This window comes from Myxine glutinosa, chromosome 3 (genome assembly GCF_964187855.1).
Source record: "Myxine glutinosa chromosome 3, kmMyxGlut1.1, whole genome shotgun sequence".
NCBI lineage: Eukaryota > Metazoa > Chordata > Myxini > Myxiniformes > Myxinidae > Myxine > Myxine glutinosa.
The window spans coordinates 29,992,118-30,014,872 of NC_136263.1; the positions used below are offsets into that span (position 1 = coordinate 29,992,118).

Consider the following 22,755-nt stretch of genomic DNA (forward strand, 5'->3'; position numbering starts at 1 on the left):
GTGTTTTTATTTAGTGTTTCATGGCTGTGAGGTGTTATTAATTTTGTGGTGGTGAGGTGTTTTTAATTTTGTGGCTGTGAGGTGTTTTTAATTTCGTGGCTGTGAGGTGTTTCTAATTTTGTGGCTGTGAGGTGTTATTAATTTCGTGGCTGTGAGGTGTTTTTAATTTTGTGGCTGTGAGGTGTTTTTAATTTCGTGGCTGTGAGGTGTTTTTATTACGTGTTTCATGGCTGTGAGGTTTTTTATTACGTGTTTCATGGCTGTGAGGTGTTTTTAATTTCGTGGCTGTGAGGTCTTTTTAATTTCGTGGCTGTGAGGTGTTTTAATTTCGTGGCTGTGAGGTGTTTTTATTACATGTTTCATGGCTGTGAGGTGTTTTTATAACGTGTTTCATGGCTGTGAGGTGTTTTTAATTTCGTGGCTGTGAGGTCTTTTTAATTTCGTGGCTGTGAGGTGTTTTTATTTTCGTGGCTGTGAGGTGTTTTTAATTTCGTGGCTGTGAGGTGTTTTTAATTTCGTGGCTGTGATGTGTTTTTTTTACGTGTTTCATGGCTGTGAGGTGTTTTTATTACGTGTTTCATGGCTGTGAGGTGTTTTTAATTTCGTGGCTGTGAGGTCTTTTTAATTTCGTGGCTGTGAGGTGTTTTTAATTTTGTGGCTGTGACGTGTTTTTAATTTCGTGGCTGTGAGGTGTTTCTAATTTTGTGGCTGTGAGGTGTTTTTAATTTCGTGGCTGTGAGGTGTTTTTAATTTCGTGGCTGTGAGGTCTTTTTAATTTTGTGGCTGTGAGGTGTTTTTAATTTCGTGGCTGTGAGGTGTTTTCATTACGTGTTTCATGGCTGTGAGGTGTTTTTAATTTCGTGGCTGTGAGGTGTTTTTAATTTCGTGGCTGTGAGGTGTTTTTATTTAGTGTTTCATGGCTGTGAGGTGTTATTAATTTTGTGGTGGTGAGGTGTTTTTAATTTTGTGGTTGTGAGGTGTTTTTAATTTTGTGGCTGTGAGGTGTTTTTAATTTTGTGGCTGTGAGGTGTTTTTATTTTCGTCGCTGTGAGGCGTTTTTAATTTCGTGACTGTGAGGTGTTTTTAATTTCGTGGCTGTGAGGTGTTTCTAATTTTGTGGCTGTGAGGTGTTTTTAATTTCGTGGCTGTGAGGTGTTTTAATTTCGTGGCTGTGAGGTGTTTTTATTTAGTGTTTCATGGCTGTGCAGTGTTATTAATTTTGTGGTGGTGAGGTGTTTTTAATTTTGTGGCTGTGAGGTGTTCTTAATTTCGTGGCTGTGAGGTGTTTCTCATTTTGTGGCTGTGAGGTGTTTCTAATTTTGTGGCTGTGAGGTGTTTTTAATTTCGTGGCTGTGGGGTGTTTTTAATTTTGTGGCTGTGAGGTGTTTTTAATTTCGTGGCTGTGAGGTGTTTTTATTTTCGTCGCTGTGAGGTGTTTTTAATTTCGTGGCTGTGAGGTGTTTTTAATTTTGTGGCTGTGAGGTGTTTTAATTTCGTGGCTGTGAGGGGTTTTTAATTTTGTGGCTGTGAGGTGTTTTTATTTTCGTCGCTGTGAGGTGTTTTTAATTTCGTGGCTGTGAGGTGTTTCTAATTTTGTGGCTGTGAAGTTTTTTTATTTTCATCGCTGTGAGGTGTTTTTAATTTCGTGGCTGTGAGATGTTTTTAATTTTGTGGCTGTGAGGTGTTTTAATTTCGTGGCTGTGAGGTGTTTTTATTTAGTGTTTCATGGCTGTGAGGTGTTATTAATTTCGTGGTGGTGAGGTGTTTTTAATTTTGTGGCTGTGAGGTGTTTTTATTTTCGTCGCTGTGAGGTGTTTTTAATTTCATGGCTGTGAGGTGTTTTTAATTTTTTGGCTGTGAGGTATTTTTAATTTCGTGGCTGTGAGGTGTTTTTAATTTTGTGGCTGTGAGGTGTTTTTAATTTCGTGGCCGTGAGGTGTTTTTAATTTCGTGGCTGTGAGGTGTTTTAATTTCGTGGCTGTGAGGTGTTTTTATTTAGTGTTTCATGGCTGTGAGGTGTTATTAATTTCGTGGCTGTGAGGTGTTTTTAATTTTGTGGCTGTGAGGTGTTTTTAATTTCGTGGCCATGAGGTGTTTTTATTTTCGTCGCTGTGAGGTGTTTTTAATTTCATGGCTGTGAGGTGTTTTTAATTTTTTGGCTGTGAGGTGTTTTTAATTTCATGGCTGTGAGGTGTTTTTAATTTTGTGGCTGTGAGGTGTTTTTAATTTTGTGGCTGTGAGGTGTTTTTAATTTCGTGGCTGTGAGGTGTTTCTAATTTTGTGGCTGTGAGGTGTTTTTAATTTCATGGCTGTGAGGTGTTTTTAATTTTGTGGCTGTGAGGTGTTTTTAATTTCGTGGCTGTGAGGTGTTTTTAATTTTGTGGCTGTGAGGTGTTTTTAATTTTATGGCTGTGAGGTGTTTTTAATTTCGTGGCTGTGAGGTGTTTTTAATTTCGTGGCTGTGAGGTGTTTTTAATTTCGTGACTGTGAGGTGTTTTTAATTTCGTGGCTGTGAGGTGTTTTTAATTTTGTGGCTGTGAGGTGTTTTTAATTTCGTGGCTGTGACGTGTTTTTAATTTTGTGGCTGTGAGGTGTTTTTAATTTTGTGGCTGTGAGGTGTTTTTAATTTTGTGGCTGTGGGGTGTTTTTAATTTCATGGCTGTGAGGTGTTTTTAATTTTGTGGCTGCGAGGTGTTTTTAATTTCGTGGCTGTGAGGTGTTTTTAATTTCGTGGCTGTGAGGTGTTTTTAATTTTGTGGCTCTGAGGTGTTTATAATTTTGTGGCTGTGAGGTGTTTTTAATTTTGTGGCTGTGAGGTGTTTTTAATTTTGTGGCTGTGAGGTGTTTTTAATTTTGTGGCTGTGAGGTGTTTTTATTTTCGTGGCTGTGAGGTGTTTTTAATTTCGTGGCTGTGAGGTGTTTTTAATTTCGTGGCTGTGAGGTGTTTTTAATTTTGTGGCTGTGAGGTGTTTTTAATTTTGTGGCTGTGAGGTGTTTTTATTTTCGTCGCTGTGAGGTGTTTTTAATTTTGTGGCTGTGAGGTGTTTTTAATTTTGTGGCTGTGAGGTGTTTTTATTTTCGTGGCTGTGAGGTGTTTTTAATTTTGTGGCTGTGAGGTGTTTTTAATTTTGTGGCTGTGAGGTGTTTTTAATTTTGTGGCTGTGAGGTGTTTTTAATTTCGTGGCTGTGAGGTGTTTTTAATTTCGTGGCTGTGAGGTGTTTTTAATTTCGTGGTGGTGAGGTGTTTTTAATTTCGTGGCTGTGAGGTGTTTTTAATTTCGTGGCTGTGAGGTGTTTTTAATTTCGTGGCTGTGAGGTGTTTTTAATTTTGTGGCTGTGAGGTGTTTTTAATTTCGTGGCTGTGAGGTGTTATTAATTTCGTGGTGGTGAGGTGTTTTTAATTTCGTGGCTGTGAGGTGTTTTTAATTTCGTGGCTGTGAGGTGTTTTTAATTTCGTGGCTGTGAGGTGTTTTTAATTTCGTGGCTGTGAGGTGTTTTTAATTTCGTGGCTGTGAGGTGTTTTTAATTTCGTGGCTGTGAGGTGTTTTTATTTAGTGTTTCATGGCTGTGAGGTGTTATTAATTTCGTGGTGGTGAGGTGTTTTTAATTTCGTGGCTGTGAGGTGTTTTTATTTAGTGTTTCATGGCTGTGAGGTGTTATTAATTTCGTGGTGGTGAGGTGTTTTTAATTTCGTGGCTGTGAGATGTTTTTAATTTCGTGGCTGTGAGGTGTTTATAATCACGTGTTTCATGGCTGCGAGGTGTTTATAATCACGTGTTTCATGGCTGCGAGGTGTTTATAATCACGTGTTTCATGGCTGCGAGGTGTTTATAATCACGTGTTTCGTGGCTGTGAGGTGTTTATAATCACGTGTTTCGTGGCTGTGAGGTGTTTTTAATCACGTGTTTCGTGGCTGTGAGGTGTTTTTAATCACGTGTTTCGTGGCTGTGAGGTGTTTATAATCACGTGTTTCGTGGCTGTGAGGTGTTTATAATCACGTGTTTCGTGGCTGTGAGGTGTTTTTAATCACGTGTTTCGTGGCTGTGAGGTGTTTTTAATCACGTGTTTCGTGGCTGTGAGGTGTTTATAATCACGTGTTTCGTGGCTGTGAGGTGTTTTTAATCACGTGTTTCGTGGCTGTGAGGTGTTTTTAATTTCATGGCTGTGAGGTTTTTTTTAATTTTGTGGTTGTGAGGTGTTTTTCATTTTGTGGCTGTGAGGTGTTTTTAATTTTGTGGCTGTGAGGTGTTTTTATTTTCGTCGCTGTGAGGCGTTTTTAATTTCGTGACTGTGAGGTGTTTTTAATTTCGTGGCTGTGAGGTGTTTCTAATTTTGTGGCTGTGAGGTGTTTTTAATTTCGTGGCTGTGAGGTGTTTTAATTTCGTGGCTGTGAGGTGTTTTTATTTAGTGTTTCATGGCTGTGCGGTGTTTTTATTACATGTTTCATGGCTGTGAGGTGTTTTTAATTTCGTGGCTGTGAGGTCTTTTTAATTTCGTGGCTGTGAGGTGTTTTTGATTTTGTGGCTGTGACGTGTTTTTAATTTCGTGGCTGTGAGGTGTTTTTAAATTTGTGGCTGTGACGTGTTTTTAATTTCGTGGCTGTGAGGTGTTTCTAATTTTGTGGCTGTGAGGTGTTTTTAATTTTGTGGCTGTGACGTGTTTTTAATTTCGTGGCTGTGAGGTGTTTCTAATTTTGTGGCTGTGAGGTGTTTTTAATTTCGTGGCTGTGAGGTGTTTTTAATTTCGTGGCTGTGAGGTCTTTTTAATTTTGTGGCTGTGAGGTGTTTTTAATATCGTGGCTGTGAGGTGTTTTTATTACGTGTTTCATGGCTGTGAGGTGTTTTTAATTTCGTGGCTGTGAGGTGTTTTTAATTTCGTGGCTGTGAGGTGTTTTAATTTCGTGGCTGTGAGGTGTTTTTATTTAGTGTTTCATGGCTGTGAGGTGTTATTAATTTTGTGGTGGTGAGGTGTTTTTAATTTTGTGGCTGTGAGGTGTTTTTAATTTCGTGGCTGTGAGGTGTTTCTAATTTTGTGGCTGTGAGGTGTTATTAATTTCGTGGCTGTGAGGTGTTTTTAATTTTGTGGCTGTGAGGTGTTTTTAATTTCGTGGCTGTGAGGTGTTTTTATTACGTGTTTCATGGCTGTGAGGTTTTTTATTACGTGTTTCATGGCTGTGAGGTGTTTTTAATTTCGTGGCTGTGAGGTCTTTTTAATTTCGTGGCTGTGAGGTGTTTTAATTTCGTGGCTGTGAGGTGTTTTTATTACATGTTTCATGGCTGTGAGGTGTTTTTATAACGTGTTTCATGGCTGTGAGGTGTTTTTAATTTCGTGGCTGTGAGGTCTTTTTAATTTCGTGGCTGTGAGGTGTTTTTATTTTCGTGGCTGTGAGGTGTTTTTAATTTCGTGGCTGTGAGGTGTTTTTAATTTCGTGGCTGTGATGTGTTTTTTTTACGTGTTTCATGGCTGTGAGGTGTTTTTATTACGTGTTTCATGGCTGTGAGGTGTTTTTAATTTCGTGGCTGTGAGGTCTTTTTAATTTCGTGGCTGTGAGGTGTTTTTAATTTTGTGGCTGTGACGTGTTTTTAATTTCGTGGCTGTGAGGTGTTTCTAATTTTGTGGCTGTGAGGTGTTTTTAATTTCGTGGCTGTGAGGTGTTTTTAATTTCGTGGCTGTGAGGTCTTTTTAATTTTGTGGCTGTGAGGTGTTTTTAATTTCGTGGCTGTGAGGTGTTTTCATTACGTGTTTCATGGCTGTGAGGTGTTTTTAATTTCGTGGCTGTGAGGTGTTTTTAATTTCGTGGCTGTGAGGTGTTTTTATTTAGTGTTTCATGGCTGTGAGGTGTTATTAATTTTGTGGTGGTGAGGTGTTTTTAATTTTGTGGTTGTGAGGTGTTTTTAATTTTGTGGCTGTGAGGTGTTTTTAATTTTGTGGCTGTGAGGTGTTTTTATTTTCGTCGCTGTGAGGCGTTTTTAATTTCGTGACTGTGAGGTGTTTTTAATTTCGTGGCTGTGAGGTGTTTCTAATTTTGTGGCTGTGAGGTGTTTTTAATTTCGTGGCTGTGAGGTGTTTTAATTTCGTGGCTGTGAGGTGTTTTTATTTAGTGTTTCATGGCTGTGCAGTGTTATTAATTTTGTGGTGGTGAGGTGTTTTTAATTTTGTGGCTGTGAGGTGTTCTTAATTTCGTGGCTGTGAGGTGTTTCTCATTTTGTGGCTGTGAGGTGTTTCTAATTTTGTGGCTGTGAGGTGTTTTTAATTTCGTGGCTGTGGGGTGTTTTTAATTTTGTGGCTGTGAGGTGTTTTTAATTTCGTGGCTGTGAGGTGTTTTTATTTTCGTCGCTGTGAGGTGTTTTTAATTTCGTGGCTGTGAGGTGTTTTTAATTTTGTGGCTGTGAGGTGTTTTAATTTCGTGGCTGTGAGGGGTTTTTAATTTTGTGGCTGTGAGGTGTTTTTATTTTCGTCGCTGTGAGGTGTTTTTAATTTCGTGGCTGTGAGGTGTTTCTAATTTTGTGGCTGTGAAGTTTTTTTATTTTCATCGCTGTGAGGTGTTTTTAATTTCGTGGCTGTGAGATGTTTTTAATTTTGTGGCTGTGAGGTGTTTTAATTTCGTGGCTGTGAGGTGTTTTTATTTAGTGTTTCATGGCTGTGAGGTGTTATTAATTTCGTGGTGGTGAGGTGTTTTTAATTTTGTGGCTGTGAGGTGTTTTTATTTTCGTCGCTGTGAGGTGTTTTTAATTTCATGGCTGTGAGGTGTTTTTAATTTTTTGGCTGTGAGGTATTTTTAATTTCGTGGCTGTGAGGTGTTTTTAATTTTGTGGCTGTGAGGTGTTTTTAATTTCGTGGCCGTGAGGTGTTTTTAATTTCGTGGCTGTGAGGTGTTTTAATTTCGTGGCTGTGAGGTGTTTTTATTTAGTGTTTCATGGCTGTGAGGTGTTATTAATTTCGTGGCTGTGAGGTGTTTTTAATTTTGTGGCTGTGAGGTGTTTTTAATTTCGTGGCCATGAGGTGTTTTTATTTTCGTCGCTGTGAGGTGTTTTTAATTTCATGGCTGTGAGGTGTTTTTAATTTTTTGGCTGTGAGGTGTTTTTAATTTCATGGCTGTGAGGTGTTTTTAATTTTGTGGCTGTGAGGTGTTTTTAATTTTGTGGCTGTGAGGTGTTTTTAATTTCGTGGCTGTGAGGTGTTTCTAATTTTGTGGCTGTGAGGTGTTTTTAATTTCATGGCTGTGAGGTGTTTTTAATTTTGTGGCTGTGAGGTGTTTTTAATTTCGTGGCTGTGAGGTGTTTTTAATTTTGTGGCTGTGAGGTGTTTTTAATTTTATGGCTGTGAGGTGTTTTTAATTTCGTGGCTGTGAGGTGTTTTTAATTTCGTGGCTGTGAGGTGTTTTTAATTTCGTGACTGTGAGGTGTTTTTAATTTCGTGGCTGTGAGGTGTTTTTAATTTTGTGGCTGTGAGGTGTTTTTAATTTCGTGGCTGTGACGTGTTTTTAATTTTGTGGCTGTGAGGTGTTTTTAATTTTGTGGCTGTGAGGTGTTTTTAATTTTGTGGCTGTGGGGTGTTTTTAATTTCATGGCTGTGAGGTGTTTTTAATTTTGTGGCTGCGAGGTGTTTTTAATTTCGTGGCTGTGAGGTGTTTTTAATTTCGTGGCTGTGAGGTGTTTTTAATTTTGTGGCTCTGAGGTGTTTATAATTTTGTGGCTGTGAGGTGTTTTTAATTTTGTGGCTGTGAGGTGTTTTTAATTTTGTGGCTGTGAGGTGTTTTTAATTTTGTGGCTGTGAGGTGTTTTTATTTTCGTGGCTGTGAGGTGTTTTTAATTTCGTGGCTGTGAGGTGTTTTTAATTTCGTGGCTGTGAGGTGTTTTTAATTTTGTGGCTGTGAGGTGTTTTTAATTTTGTGGCTGTGAGGTGTTTTTATTTTCGTCGCTGTGAGGTGTTTTTAATTTTGTGGCTGTGAGGTGTTTTTAATTTTGTGGCTGTGAGGTGTTTTTATTTTCGTGGCTGTGAGGTGTTTTTAATTTTGTGGCTGTGAGGTGTTTTTAATTTTGTGGCTGTGAGGTGTTTTTAATTTTGTGGCTGTGAGGTGTTTTTAATTTCGTGGCTGTGAGGTGTTTTTAATTTCGTGGCTGTGAGGTGTTTTTAATTTCGTGGTGGTGAGGTGTTTTTAATTTCGTGGCTGTGAGGTGTTTTTAATTTCGTGGCTGTGAGGTGTTTTTAATTTCGTGGCTGTGAGGTGTTTTTAATTTTGTGGCTGTGAGGTGTTTTTAATTTCGTGGCTGTGAGGTGTTATTAATTTCGTGGTGGTGAGGTGTTTTTAATTTCGTGGCTGTGAGGTGTTTTTAATTTCGTGGCTGTGAGGTGTTTTTAATTTCGTGGCTGTGAGGTGTTTTTAATTTCGTGGCTGTGAGGTGTTTTTAATTTCGTGGCTGTGAGGTGTTTTTAATTTCGTGGCTGTGAGGTGTTTTTATTTAGTGTTTCATGGCTGTGAGGTGTTATTAATTTCGTGGTGGTGAGGTGTTTTTAATTTCGTGGCTGTGAGGTGTTTTTATTTAGTGTTTCATGGCTGTGAGGTGTTATTAATTTCGTGGTGGTGAGGTGTTTTTAATTTCGTGGCTGTGAGATGTTTTTAATTTCGTGGCTGTGAGGTGTTTATAATCACGTGTTTCATGGCTGCGAGGTGTTTATAATCACGTGTTTCATGGCTGCGAGGTGTTTATAATCACGTGTTTCATGGCTGCGAGGTGTTTATAATCACGTGTTTCGTGGCTGTGAGGTGTTTATAATCACGTGTTTCGTGGCTGTGAGGTGTTTTTAATCACGTGTTTCGTGGCTGTGAGGTGTTTTTAATCACGTGTTTCGTGGCTGTGAGGTGTTTATAATCACGTGTTTCGTGGCTGTGAGGTGTTTATAATCACGTGTTTCGTGGCTGTGAGGTGTTTTTAATCACGTGTTTCGTGGCTGTGAGGTGTTTTTAATCACGTGTTTCGTGGCTGTGAGGTGTTTATAATCACGTGTTTCGTGGCTGTGAGGTGTTTTTAATCACGTGTTTCGTGGCTGTGAGGTGTTTTTAATTTAGTGCTGTGAGGTGTTTTGAATTACTTGGTGGTGAGGTAAAGTATTTAACACACAACACAACAACTCAGGTACAGTCATTATTCTCAGCTAAAATAAGTCCGTTCCTCAGTAACGACGCGTGGTGATGCGAACGCAGCGAGCCGAGCCAAGCTAGTATATATGTCAAGTTGTAGATTTGTTATTGCCTAAAGTTCAGTTATAGACGTTGGTTGCTAATGTGTTATGATTTAAATGTTGTTTAAAAATGCTATTTTCATAAAGTTAATAAAGGGTTTTTGCTTCGTTTTAGTTTTGGATGAGGAAAGGCTCGCTTCGGTCGTGCTGGACAAATTGTATACGTGTGCTTTTTTCGAGGCTAGATAAGGCCGGTCGTAAAATCACGCTCACGCGCGTGATTTTGTGTAACGCTAGTAGAATGTTTAGATTGCAGACATAAACATATATATTTTGTATTAATCACAGCGACGCATGACTCTGTATAAACATGCTTTGAATTACTCATGTAAACAAACCCATATATTTTATGGGTTTGTTTGGCCAAGCATGCACTCTTCTCTCTGTGAGTTACATTTCTGTTTTCTCGGAGCCCAGAGAAACATTTGGTCCGAATGATAAGGAAGGGCTGACTCCCCCGAATGACAGGGATAACGGTGGGAGGGACTCTCGCCAGTCGCTTTGTTCTCTCGGAGATTTTCTGATAATCGTATTCATATATAAGTGAATGAGAATCAATGCGTTTCCAGGAAGACTAGACGTGGCATGATGGTGGTTCTTGCTGTAGATGTCTGACTTCTTCCGGATCTGTATAAGTTGGTTTTTAATAAAGCTGCGTCATTTCAGGCTATTTGTGGACTTCTTTTGCAAACGAAGAGCTGCTTCTTCACAGATGGTACCAGGAGTGGGGTCAGCACCGGACGACGGGAAACGGAGCCCGAGGGACAGGAGGAAGGCTGCCTGAGGCCGGCGCCGGCACGCGGATTTGATTAAAGGTGGGAGTTGTTTTATATCAGAGGGCTATTATTCCAAATTCGTACCTTCCTCCCTCGAGCGGTTCAGTCTCCTTGTCTTCCGCGCTGCCTGCACTCGAACAGAAATTGTAAGTAAAGGCTCATTTTAGGCCTCAGAATGACGTGGCTTTGTTAAAGCCAGGATAAACAAGTAAGGATACCAGTAAGGACTTAACAGTAAGCTTAAAGTTACAGTTAGCACCAGGAGGGGAAAATGAGGTCGGACAGCCATATAGGCTGGAGCCAGGTGGCCAAGATTTTTCCAGGAAGGAACAGCCCAGAGACAAGATGGGGTATGCCATTGCATGCCAGGGAACGAAGGGCTGTGGCTAACTTAGGAGGGCCAAAAAAAAAAAACATGGCCAGTAAAAGGATTTGCGCAGGATATCGGTAAAGATAACGTTCGATAAGGGTAACGTTATAAGTTAACAAGGGAGGGGAAAGTGAGGTCGGACAGCCATATAGGTTGAGCCAGGCCGAGAACTTTCCAGGAAGGAACAGCCCAGAGACAAGATGGGGTATGCCATTGCATGCCAGGGAAAGGGGGCTGTGGTTAACTTAAGAGGGCCATAAGGACATGGCCAGGAAGGGTGAAATGTGCAGGTACCAGGTAGGTTTGACAAGAAGGTAGTGACAACTACGAGGTCAAGCCAGGAAGCTCTAGACCAAGTTCTAGACAGGAGGGCAGGAAAGGAGCTAAAACTTTAGGGACAGAGGAAATAAGCAGCAGAAATCCAGGTAGAAAGAACGGAAGTAGGTTTTGAAATATTGAAAATTGAAGCAGGAGCTGCATTGTAGGAATTTGAAGCTTCAGAGCCAAAGGAAGCAAGTTCAGGAAGCAAAGTTCAGGATAAAACAATCAGGGAGGCAATTAAGCAAGTAAATCAGCGGTTGATGCCGCTGGTCCAGGATCCAGACCAAGACCCCGCGAAAGGGGAGGTAGCCACCATGCCCCCACCCCCCCAAGACCTGAGCTCAGTCCCGGGGCTCTAGGCAACACCCCAACACCCCCCGCCCTGCCTTCCCTTTTTCACCTCAACCCACCCCCGTCCAACCCGTCCCAAAAAAAAAAATCCTTTTCCTTGAATGAGAGACGTAACATGAATGAGCAAAGATTGTACATGAGAGTGGCTGGAGAAAGGCATGATTTGAGTCGATCTGAGTTTCGCGCAAAGTCTGGGAGACTTATATGAGTATATGAATGAGGAATGAATGTATATTGGGATGTTAATTGACGTGTGTATCTGGCCAATGTATCTGTCTGTATGACATATGCAAAGCAGAGGGTTTCGGTGTGAAGCTTTGTAAGTGGTCTGCTCGACATGGGGAAAATTCAGGCCGGGAATGTCCATTTTAGCGTCTATCCGAGAGAACAGGCGAGGTCCTGAACTGAGTCCGGATTTTCATCTGTTTGGGAGTTGTTTGGGAAGCGAATTGATATAAATCGGGTCAGGAAAGCACTCGGAGTGCCCTTGTCGACCTACTGTTGATATGAAGCGGTTTCTTGGAGATGGTTGCAGGATGGGCTGCTTTGTCTTTCGAGCGGCAGTCGGACGGAGATTTGGAATTTGTTGAACTAAATTCAGAATTCGAATCAATATGTGTGTTTTACTTGAATTGAAGAGTTCATTCAATGGCAGATATTGTGGATTGTATGTGTGGGATGTATCGCTGAGGCAGCTCACCTTTGGAATTGGTGTCATATAGTGCATTTTGGGTCAGAGAGGTCAAGCGTCGGAGATCCTGTTTTTTTGCGATGTTTACGAGCTAGGGATGAGTTCTGACAGCTCAATGTTCTGACAGCTCACTACATGTCAGGTCGTAGATTTGTTATGACAGCTCTATGTTATGACAGCCGACTGCATGTCCCAACGTGAGGTAAACCCCGCCGTGAACGCGAATAGAGCGGCGTGCAGGGAGTGTTGGGATTCGTGTGGAGGCACGAGGGTGCGCGCCAGGACGGGGGGCGGCGTGGCGTCGTCGCGTTGAGATGGTTGTGCCAGGTCGATCGGCGATCTCTGAATTTAAATCGGATTTTTGTCATGTGTGTTGTGAAATAAACGTCTATCCGAGAATCCTGGCGATGTTCGTTTAATTAAAGTGTGGTACAAACCTGTGTTTCCGCCGTGCGGCTCCGTGGAAGTTTGGGTAGAGGGATATTGTGCGTTCGGGCAGGAGCCGAGCGAGCCGCGAGTCACGGGTGTGCTGTATGAGATTTGCTCAGAGTGCCGGCGATAACTCGCCCACTCTCAGAGGAGGATGTGTGCCCAAATGCATTGTGGGTCATTTCGACTTTGCTGGATGTCGGACGTTCATGTCAGTATCTTGTCAGAATCTTCTTCTTCATGTCATGTCCTTCATCCTTCATCTTCTTGTCCTTCATCTTCATGTCAGAATTAGACATGAGTCATGAGCCATGTCAGAATAGTGGGCACCTGCGACATACATGCCATGCAATGTCACAAAAGGAATACGTTATTTAAAATGGATTTATATAAGGGGAAGAAACGATTTCTAAACTAAATTCGATTTCTAGAATGATTTTCTAAACGCTAAAATAAACGATTTCAAGACAGAGTAATTAATTTCCGGTGACAAGTTCCAACAGGAAGTCTTGTTCATACAGTAACAGTAAGTGAGGTACAGTGCGGAGTGGCGGCTGGAAGATGCATCGATGCATGTGTGTTGATCGATGCGCCGGACAAAGGGTTTGCTGGCGAGCGATGCTGGTAAGGTTAAGTTATTAAAATTCAATAATTTGAGCAGAAATGTCACGTTTTCAACAGAACGCTTATCCGAGGAAAGAGGAATATCGAGGTTTCAACTGTCGGTATGTGGTGTGGCTGGTGCCAAGGTGTGCGGTGGTCAGGTGTGTAACGAAGCCATTTGTCCAGTGTCAGGAGTGGGATGGGAGCGGAATGAGTGTACTTGGGAGGATATTGTTCCAGGTACAAGACAAGATGCTCTTGCAATGACGGGGGGCAAGGAGACACCTAGATGTACGAATAAGGTACGTCGAATGGTTGTCGGAGGTTGTGGTTTCATTGCTGTCTGTTCTGTGGAGTTATATTTCTGAGGCATGGATTTCAAGGAGGAAGTGTGTGCCCCGAGAAGATTGTGGGTCGCAGATTGGGCACTCTGGGTGGACACGGGGGTTGCAGTTGTGTGGGCGCGAGGAGGTGTGTTGATGAAGCGTTGTGCGAACGAGGAGGGATGTGCGAAAGGTGTGCACCAGGTAGAGAGGTGCTGCATTGTAGAGCACGCCTGGAAGTTCCTGGGCGGATTGTGACGGTTGTTGGATTCGTAGAAGTTAGCATTATGCTATGTAGAGCCACATTAATGGTCATTTGTCCATTGTCGCCGGACTTGCATTACTTGTGGGATAATAAAGCGCTGGTTACCCCAATTTGAAGTTTGACCTTTCGAAGTTTATTTGACCTTTGTTCGAGATATGTAAGGGTAAGAGGTCAGAGGCAATTCACTAACCTTGGAAGAACGACAGGCGGAGTCAGTCTACAGGGTGTTGCTTTAACGACAGGATATAGAACTTAAATCTGGGGAGAATATCGGGACATTATATTATGGGTAAAACTGAAATCATGTACGTAATTAATGAACAGAGAATATCGAGTTCTGTTTGTCGTTGTAATTGTCGTTGAGGTCCCGATTCAGGGGTCTCAAGAAATAAACAGACTTCCGGTGCCGACCGGAAGCGTCAGGTACAGTACGCTTGAGTTTAATTTAACCGGGCCGAGCACAGTGACGTGCGTGATCGAGCAATGGGGATAGTCATGGTCAGTGAAATGCAGTGAAATGCAGTGAACATGCCCGATTTGGCTTTGCGAGGCTCCGGATAGAAATTGGCATTTCGATGCTGTGGATTATATTGTGCCTGCCCGGAAAGGTGATGTCCTGTGCTGGGGCTGGCGACATGCCTCTGTTATTTGTCTGTCTGTCGGTCTGATTGTAAGTCTTTGGTACTGGGAGGGCTAATTGAGTGCTTAGGCGTCATTGTTCCATGGAGGCAGGAGCTGTGAGTCACAAAATGTAAACGGGAACTTTGTGTAACTTTGCACCGGATCCACAAACAGAGAGATGGACAGGACAACAATGGAGTTTATATGGACGGGTTTGGGGCAGGTTCAATCTGACGATTACAGAGGGCTTTGTTCTGTTCACGAAACATGTAAAATTCATGGAGTTGAAGTGGTTTGCAAGAAGGCAGCAGAGTCAGTACTGGGATGCAACCTCGTCCAGGGGTTTTGGTCCAGCCTGCAAGGAGTCCAGGGGCTTGTTTCAGGGCTGGGTCACCAAAAATGGGATGCTGTGCCCATCTGGATGTAAAATTATCCATCAAGGACGGGGAATGATGTGCAGTGTGATTGATTGGAGGTAATAAGGATTTGTGTTGATTTCCTGATTCGAGTTGATCTGGAAACAAAGACAGATGGGATTAATGTGTATATCAGGAACATTTTGGAAAAGAAATATGGATATATGACATTACTAAAATATAACCAAGCAATTGAGAGTTCTTGGGTTAATGGGATATAAATAAATGCATCTACAAGTTGATGGTTTATAAAAATTTAGTTCTGGATGATACTTAAACGATGAACAATGTTGGCAATATACAAAGAATGTGACTTGTTTTTTGGGGGGAAAACATGTGGTTTAAAATTGGTTGGCTAAGTTTTAAAGATGGAGATGTTTCGCAGAACTCTTATGATTATTTATATGAGTGGTGGACTATTCCATGGCGAAGCATTTTCCAGTTTATTGAAAGTTGGATTTTGTAAAATAATGGTTTAATATAACCACAGTAGAAAATAATATACAGATTTGGGACATTTTGTAAACTTTCAAATAATGAGAAGATTCATAAAATTCATTTTATTTATTTCATGGAAAATATTTGGGTTGCAAGTGGAGAAGCATGGTATGGTATAAAAATAAAGAGGGAGTATCCAGGAAAAGGATGTTCAAGTGAACTTTGTGCTGTGAAAAGAATGTCGAGTTAATGGAAGTGTTTTGTTCGATTAATTTTGTTCAATTTGTGTTCAAATGACCATCGATGTTGGGGGCAAAGTTATGGGTGGATTTGGTGAGTGGTTTTGGGGCAAACGAAGATTAATTTAGATTTATCATAGTTAAGTTCGAGGAAGTTGATTTGAAGCCAGAATTTTATTTGGATGCCAGAAAGGAGAAAGGAGATGCTGAAAGCCAGAAAGGAGATGCTGTTGTCTACTCTGAATGACAGGTGGTGGTATCCAGGGCGCTGAGGAGTTTTGTTCACGTTGTAAAGTTTGTTTATTTATTTGTTTATTTAGTTTGTTTATTGTAGAGAAGAGTGCTTTTGGGATTCCGGAGCCAGAGTGGATAATTTGAGAGTAGTAGGTGGTCCTTGTAGGCTTGGGGGTGAACTAATTTGGGTTTAATAGGCACAAGCTGGTCTAAACAGGGTGAGGAGGATGGTGTGATTGATGATGTCAAAGGAGGCGTTGAGGTGAGGAGGATGAAAATGTTGAGGTTGCCGGCGCCAGAGGAGAGAAAAGGTCGCTGGTGATTTTGAGGAGAGCAGTTTCAGTACTGTGGCTGGAGCAGAATCCGGATTGGGATGTTTCATACAGGTTATTGGCAGAGTGGTGATGTTTGAGTTGAGTGGCCACAGCACGTTCCAAAACTTTTGACAGAAAGGGTAGGTTGGAGATGGGTCTGAAGTTATTTAGGGTGTCAGGGTTTAGTCCAGGGTTTTTCCAGAATGGGGGTGAAGTTTCACGAGTTTTTGGGGAAATCGGTATGTGAAGCTGGATTAAGTTGGAACTGCTTGATGAGCCATGGAGATGGATTGGGTTTTGTTGTTGGTTGTCTGGGAGTTCGGTTGTTGCATTGCCAAAGGTTTCTGTGTGGTGGACACACTCGTTGGCTGTTGTCTTGTGTGACGTGGAGGGAGATGTATGTGGCTGCGTGTGGCTGCCTGGAATCGGGAAGGCGGCTACAGTGGTTGATATTGGTTGTGGATTGTCCGGGGTGCTTCGATTTGCATAGGGGGTGAAGATTGGGATATTACATTATTTTAAGTAAGTATTGGCATGAGTAATTACATAAGTAATTATGAGTTATTATGAGTATTAGTTATGAGTAAGCGGAAGGTTATGTTTGATCGCTGTGTATTTATTTGTATGTCTGTGTGTGTGTGTGTGTGTATGTGTATGTTATTCGCATAACTCAAAAAGTATTCAACCGATTCGCATGAAATTTGGTGGGATGATAGGTTATTATCCGGGAACCATTTGATTAGATTTTGGAATCGATCGGGTCAAAGGTCAAGGTCATGAAAAGGTCATGGATGTGATTACAATATCAAACTTTTGGCGGGATAGAATGGTTTAATTTGAAACAAATCTTCCCGCATAACAACGTAGGTGTGGCTTTGCTACACAGATCTTGTAGTCTTTTATTTTGGCAACAAAAGTAGCTGCGGCGAAGGTATGCGCTCTACCGAGTGCCCGTTCTAGTTTTAGTAAAGTTACATGTTTCGCTGTGTTGTGGATCTGGGGACAAGCTAGTTTGATGGGTACCCTGGGGTCTTCGGCGTGTCTATGTGTTTGGCTGTCTGTCACACCGGACTCTTGAATGGGTTTTCATGAGACGAATTTCAGACATAACAGTGAGAATCTATTTTGAGCGAATCACAGTGGGTGAGGAAAACATTGTGTGTGACCAGACACCAGAACTGACCAGAATTGAAATTGGAAGTAGACCAGGTTATTTCTATTATTTGTTTATTCGTGAAAATAAATAAATAATAGGGGGAGGTTAATGGAGGTTAATGGTGGTTTGTTTGTGTTAATGGAGGTTAATGGTGGTTTGTTTGTGTTAATGGAGGTTAATGGTGGTTTTTTTGTGTTAATTCTAGTTGAAACTCTAGCTGAAGTAATTTTCGTTTATTTTTATTATTTTATTGATTTTTTGATTTGATTTGAGACTTGAGATGATTGATTTTTATTAATTTTATAATTTTATTTTTATTGATGTTGGAAACAGGTAATGGGATGCTGAGAGAAGGATTGAATTTAATTTGAATTGGACTGGATTAAATGGGATTAAATTTAAAAATTGAATATTGGATAAAATTGGATCCACTTGAAAAAAGTGGATTAGGAAATTGGAGAAAAGGTGTTCTATGAAACTATGAATTGAATGAATTGAATCTATGAATTGGAGACCTGTAGACCAGGCGTTCCCAGGAGACTTGTGGACCAGGTGTTCCACCAGAGGAAAAAGACCAGGTGCTCGTAAAACACTTCACCCGCAAGAACGCCTTGGAACCAAGGTGGAAGGGACCAGTCCAGGTGTTGCTGACTACACCAACGGCAGTCTTTTGCGAGGGCAAGACTTCGTGGATCCACGCCACGCACTGTAAGTTGGCCATACAAGCACCAGACACTACACCACAGCAACCACAGAAAGGGAGGGTCTGCCTCCAGGGTTCCGGCCACTTGCGTATGGGAGAATCAGAATGCGCCTACACTCTCCCCGGGAAGCTGGGACAAGGGAGCTCGGGGATTACATTACGAATAGTACTGCAAGATAAACACAACCACAACATAACGGCTATAACATTCTCTAGGGGGGTTAGTAGGATTAATGGGGTGGTAAAGGGACTCCAGTGCTTATCCACCCACCTGGTCCCACCCCATGGGACAATGTTTATATGCGGCGACAAGGCTTACCCCTATTTACCAAATAATTGGGGGGGCACATGTTATCTGGGTTCAGTCCTTCCTGACGTTGAGATACTGGATGAGCTAGACCCAAAGTCCTTGGACAGGCGTTATAAGAGGTCAGTCATGAACGAAGATGGAACCACTAAACTACACGGGAGTCTATGGGAAAAGGTGTTTGGTTTCTTCTTCCCAGGAGCGGGCACAGTCATGGATAGTTTCCGGATAGATAAATTGGCTTTGGCCCTAGAAAAGGTGGCAAACGACACCGCTACGGCTCATGACATACTATTGGACACGGTAATTCACATGCGTACAATGGTGATGCAGAAGTGAGACTAAGGGAAACTAGCCACGCCCTGACGATCGATCGGATCGCGCGCGAAAATTCTTATACATTTAGCTGGCTCACTGACTGGTTCCAGGGATGGACGGGCACCATAGTGAAGTGGTTATTGACCGCACTGGCCGTGATAATCGGGGTAGTAATTTGGGGGGCACTAATGAAATCTCTAGTCCTCCTCTGTATGAGAAAGTATTTTACAGGATGGAAAGTGAAGAAGCCGCCGACAACGACTATGGCTCTGACCACAGAGGCCGTCGACCTGAACGGGTCCTTCAACAAGGCAGTTGCGACCGGCGCTCCAGAAAATTGCATTGAATTTTGTAATGACTGTGATACTTGTGCGGATCCCATGTGGGAACTGGCTGCTGCCTGTAACGGTGTATGTGATGACTGTGATACTTGTGCTATAAACCCCTTGCGTGTACTGGCTAACGCTGCTTATGTATTACAAGCTGACAGCTGCACGCCCCCTTCCGACCCAACTATGGATCTGATTGCGACACTGGGTCTGGCGGTCGAGGGACCCGACGCGGATGTCCTAGACCCGCAAGCCAACCAGGCGCCCATGGGAGACTTTGACATAAAGGAAGTCCCTCTCTTTGCTTCATATGTATTAAGTTCAAATGCTTCAAGTGAATCGGATTTTTACGCTCTGTACCCTGACCAGGAAATTGAGACACAAGATACTGACAATATTATGTATTCCCCAGAACAGCAGCACGTGAGGGACCTCATGGGCATGATCGTTGATTAACTTCGAAGATCTGCAAGGACTGAGTCTGCAAAGGGTGGGGGGAGCAAGTTCCGCAGGGGAGGTGATGGGCCCTCTGGCGGAGCAGAACCTCATCTGGACCAGACACCTTCGTTGTGGATCCGAAACGTTAATGGACTTTCATGTTCTGAGCCCTCAGGCTCCAAGCACGCACCACACGACACGTTCGCCAAATGCACGGGCGAGGCGCTTTGGGCGCACGATATGCCCTTGGGAGATACCCGCATTACACAATTATTTTTTCAATACCCGCATTACACAATTATTTTTCAATAAAGCCCGATGTGGCACGTTGTCTCTTAAGATACTTTGTCTCGACGAGACAAGAGGAAGGAATGTCAAGTTGTAGATTTGTTATTGCCTAAAGTTCAGTTATAGACGTTGGTTGCTAATGTGTTATGATTTAAATGTTGTTTAAAAATGCTATTTTCATAAAGTTAATAAAGGGTTTTTGCTTCGTTTTAGTTTTGGATGAGGAAAGGCTCGCTTCGGTCGTGCTGGACAAATTGTATACGTGTGCTTTTTTCGAGGCTAGATAAGGCCGGTCGTAAAATCACGCTCACGCGCGTGATTTTGTGTAACGCTAGTAGAATGTTTAGATTGCAGACATAAACATATATATTTTGTATTAATCACAGCGACGCATGACTCTGTATAAACATGCTTTGAATTACTCATGTAAACAAACCCATATATTTTATGGGTTTGTTTGGCCAAGCATGCACTCTTCTCTCTGTGAGTTACATTTCTGTTTTCTCGGAGCCCAGAGAAACATTTGGTCCGAATGATAAGGAAGGGCTGACTCCCCCGAATGACAGGGATAACGGTGGGAGGGACTCTCGCCAGTCGCTTTGTTCTCTCGGAGATTTTCTGATAATCGTATTCATATATAAGTGAATGAGAATCAATGCGTTTCCAGGAAGACTAGACGTGGCATGATGGTGGTTCTTGCTGTAGATGTCTGACTTCTTCCGGATCTGTATAAGTTGGTTTTTAATAAAGCTGCGTCATTTCAGGCTATTTGTGGACTTCTTTTGCAAACGAAGAGCTGCTTCTTCACACATATATATATATATATATATATATATATAACAACACAACAACATGCATTTTAAGGCCATTTTCCCTGCTGGAGCGGGGGTTAGCCTTGCGGTCCCCATGACAATCTTCTCCATTTTGCCCTATTTTCTGCATCTCTCCTTGCTAACCCCCTTGCCCGCATTTCTTCTTCGACCATCTTTGGCCAAGTCTTTCTCGGTCTTCCCCTTCCTCTACTTCCTTCTACATTCATTTCCATCACTCTTCTCAACCAGTCACTTTCATCCTTCCTCAACACATGACCAAACCATCTCAACCTGTTTCTCTTCACAGCATCAATCACAGGCTCTATTCCCATCATCTTTCGCAATTCATCATTTGTCTTCCTCTCTCTCAACGATACTCCGCACATCCACCGAACCATTCGCATTTCCACCCTTTCCAGCGTTCGTTGCTGCTCGACATTCATTACCCATGTCTCGCTCCCATAAATCATAACACTTCTCACACATGCAGCGTACACCTTTCCCTTCAGCTTCAATGACACTCCCCTCCTCGTCAGCACGCCACTCAGTTCCCGAAACTTCTTCCATGCACATCTCACTCGAGCAACCGTTGCCGAGTCTCATCCACCTTCTCCATTCAGCATGTCTCCAAGGTAACAAAATGTTTTCACACCTTCCAGCTTCACGCCATCTCCAAGATCCAACTCAACATTTCCTCCATCTGCAGCTCCCTCTGTGCACACCTTACACATGAATGTAGCTGCCACACTGGTTAATGACCCTCTCAAACCACTACATTTTTGATGAACCCACTCAGCGCACATTGTACATTGAATGGAGTTCACTCCGACACCCTTCCTGCACACAGTACACGGCCAATTCCCAGTTCTTTCCACCTCACCACATGCTTTACCACTTGCCATCACCTTCGTTTTTCCGATATTCACCTTCAGACCTTTTGTCTCCACACATTCCTTCCACTTGTTCATCTTCTCCTTCAGTCCATCCATACTTTCTGCAATCAACACCAGATCATCTGCATACAACAACTCCCACGGTAAACCCTCCTTTACATTCTGAGCCAGCACCTCCATCACAGCGACAAATAGTTGTGGACTTAGTACCGACCCTTGATGCACTCCCACCTTCACCTCAAACTCACCACTGTTCCTGTCCTTCATCCTTACAGCTGTGCACGCTCTTTTGTACATTGCCATCACGACTCTGATCAACCATTCCTCCACTCCTAACTTCCTCAATGCCCATGTCACTACTTCATGTGGAACCCTGTCGAATGCTTTCTCCAGATCAACAAACCCAAGAAACAACTTCTTCCTCTTCTCCATATACTTCTCCTGCAACTGCCTCACAATAAAAAGCGCGTCTGTCGTTCCTCTTCCTGGCATAAATCCAAACTGCATTTCGTCAATCTTCACCTTCTTCCTTATCCTCCTCTCCAACACCCTTTCCAATACCTTCATTCCATGCTCCAATAACTTTATCGCTCGATACGAGCCACAGTCCAGAGGGTCACCTTTCCCCTTGTATAGAGGGACGAGGGTACTCAGTTCCCAACCCACTGGAATGCGGCCTTCTTTCACCACCAGATTGCAGATCTCTGTCATTCTCTTCACACCCCAATTTCCCGCTGCCTTCAACATATCTCCCACAACTCCCGTCGGCCCTCCCGCTTTTCTACTCTTCATTGCTTTTATCGCTTCCTCAACTTCCTCCTCGGTTATCTTCTCTGCCGGTCCTAAAACCGGGTTACTCTCTAGGTTGCCATCCCATTCATTCTCTGCATTCAACAGTATTTCCATATATCTCTTCCATCTTCCTTTGTATATATATCTTTATATATATATCTTCCTTTATATGGCTATTTCCACAATAAATGGTCGTTTTGACGGACCCTACTTTGAAGTGTATTCTTGACTGGATATGTTGGTCGAAGAATGTGAGCTAAATTCTGTTTGAGAGCACATGTAATAAAGTTATAATGGAAATAAAATCATCGCCGAGTAGTGCCTCGTTTCATTTGTGTGGGAGTGTATTGTATGAAAGAGTGTAATACAGAAAGCACTTTTTGTGTACTGTTGTATTGTACATCATGTTCATGTCTCTCAGGTTGGCCCTGTTTGAAATCTGGGTGATAATTATTTTAGTTATTGTTGAACACTACGGTCAGTTCTTTCAATTCAGTTAGAATTCAATCTATTTCTGTTTCATAGTTTTTTTTGGAGAGACCGCAAATCTTCATTACCCACGTAACGCATGTCCGTCAAAATATTGCATGAGTAAGACAGCATAGTTGTAAAATAGTCAGAAGATTCATTGTCATCAGAAGATCAGAAGTCAGAAGATTGTAAAAAAGTCAGAAATAGTCAGAACATTTTATGCTTGCAACAAAATATGCAGGGGTGCTTATACCTTCCGTTCACAAATGTCAAATAAGGCCTACTTTGTAAATCGCCTGTTCCGTCGTCCGTTACGTGGCGAGATTACCGATGCGGTGAGGATGGAAACCATCTCTTTTCGTAGTATGGGTAGGGATTTTTTAAATGAGATGTAGTGAATTTGGGAATGCAGCATATTTATCGTGGTTGAAGAGGACTGGTATGAAACGCGAGCAATGTTTTTGGCTGTTTTTACCACTTCCCATTTTAATTTAGGCCATCAATAAAACTCAGTAACATTACTCACGTAATTGCTTACCCATGTAACACATTGGACAGATCATAGTGCTGAGATTCCCATGGAACTAGCGATTGTTTTGTGATGCTGGTAGTGG

At 42.2% G+C, this 22,755-nt stretch overlaps 1 protein-coding gene across 1 annotated transcript in view; it reads left to right on the forward strand.

Annotated features, from left to right (window-relative positions):
- The window catches only part of LOC137423956 (uncharacterized), a 138,402-nt gene extending 116,141 nt beyond the window's left edge, over positions 1 to 22,261 (forward strand). Inside the window, exons 5-7 of the mRNA XM_078773557.1 lie at positions 12,971 to 13,086; positions 22,092 to 22,100; positions 22,196 to 22,261. Of these exons, the coding sequence (XP_078629683.1) occupies positions 12,971 to 13,086; positions 22,092 to 22,100; positions 22,196 to 22,261 (191 nt within the window). The remainder of the gene's footprint in view (positions 1 to 12,970; positions 13,087 to 22,091; positions 22,101 to 22,195) is intronic.
- The last annotated feature ends 494 nt before the right edge of the window (positions 22,262 to 22,755 follow it).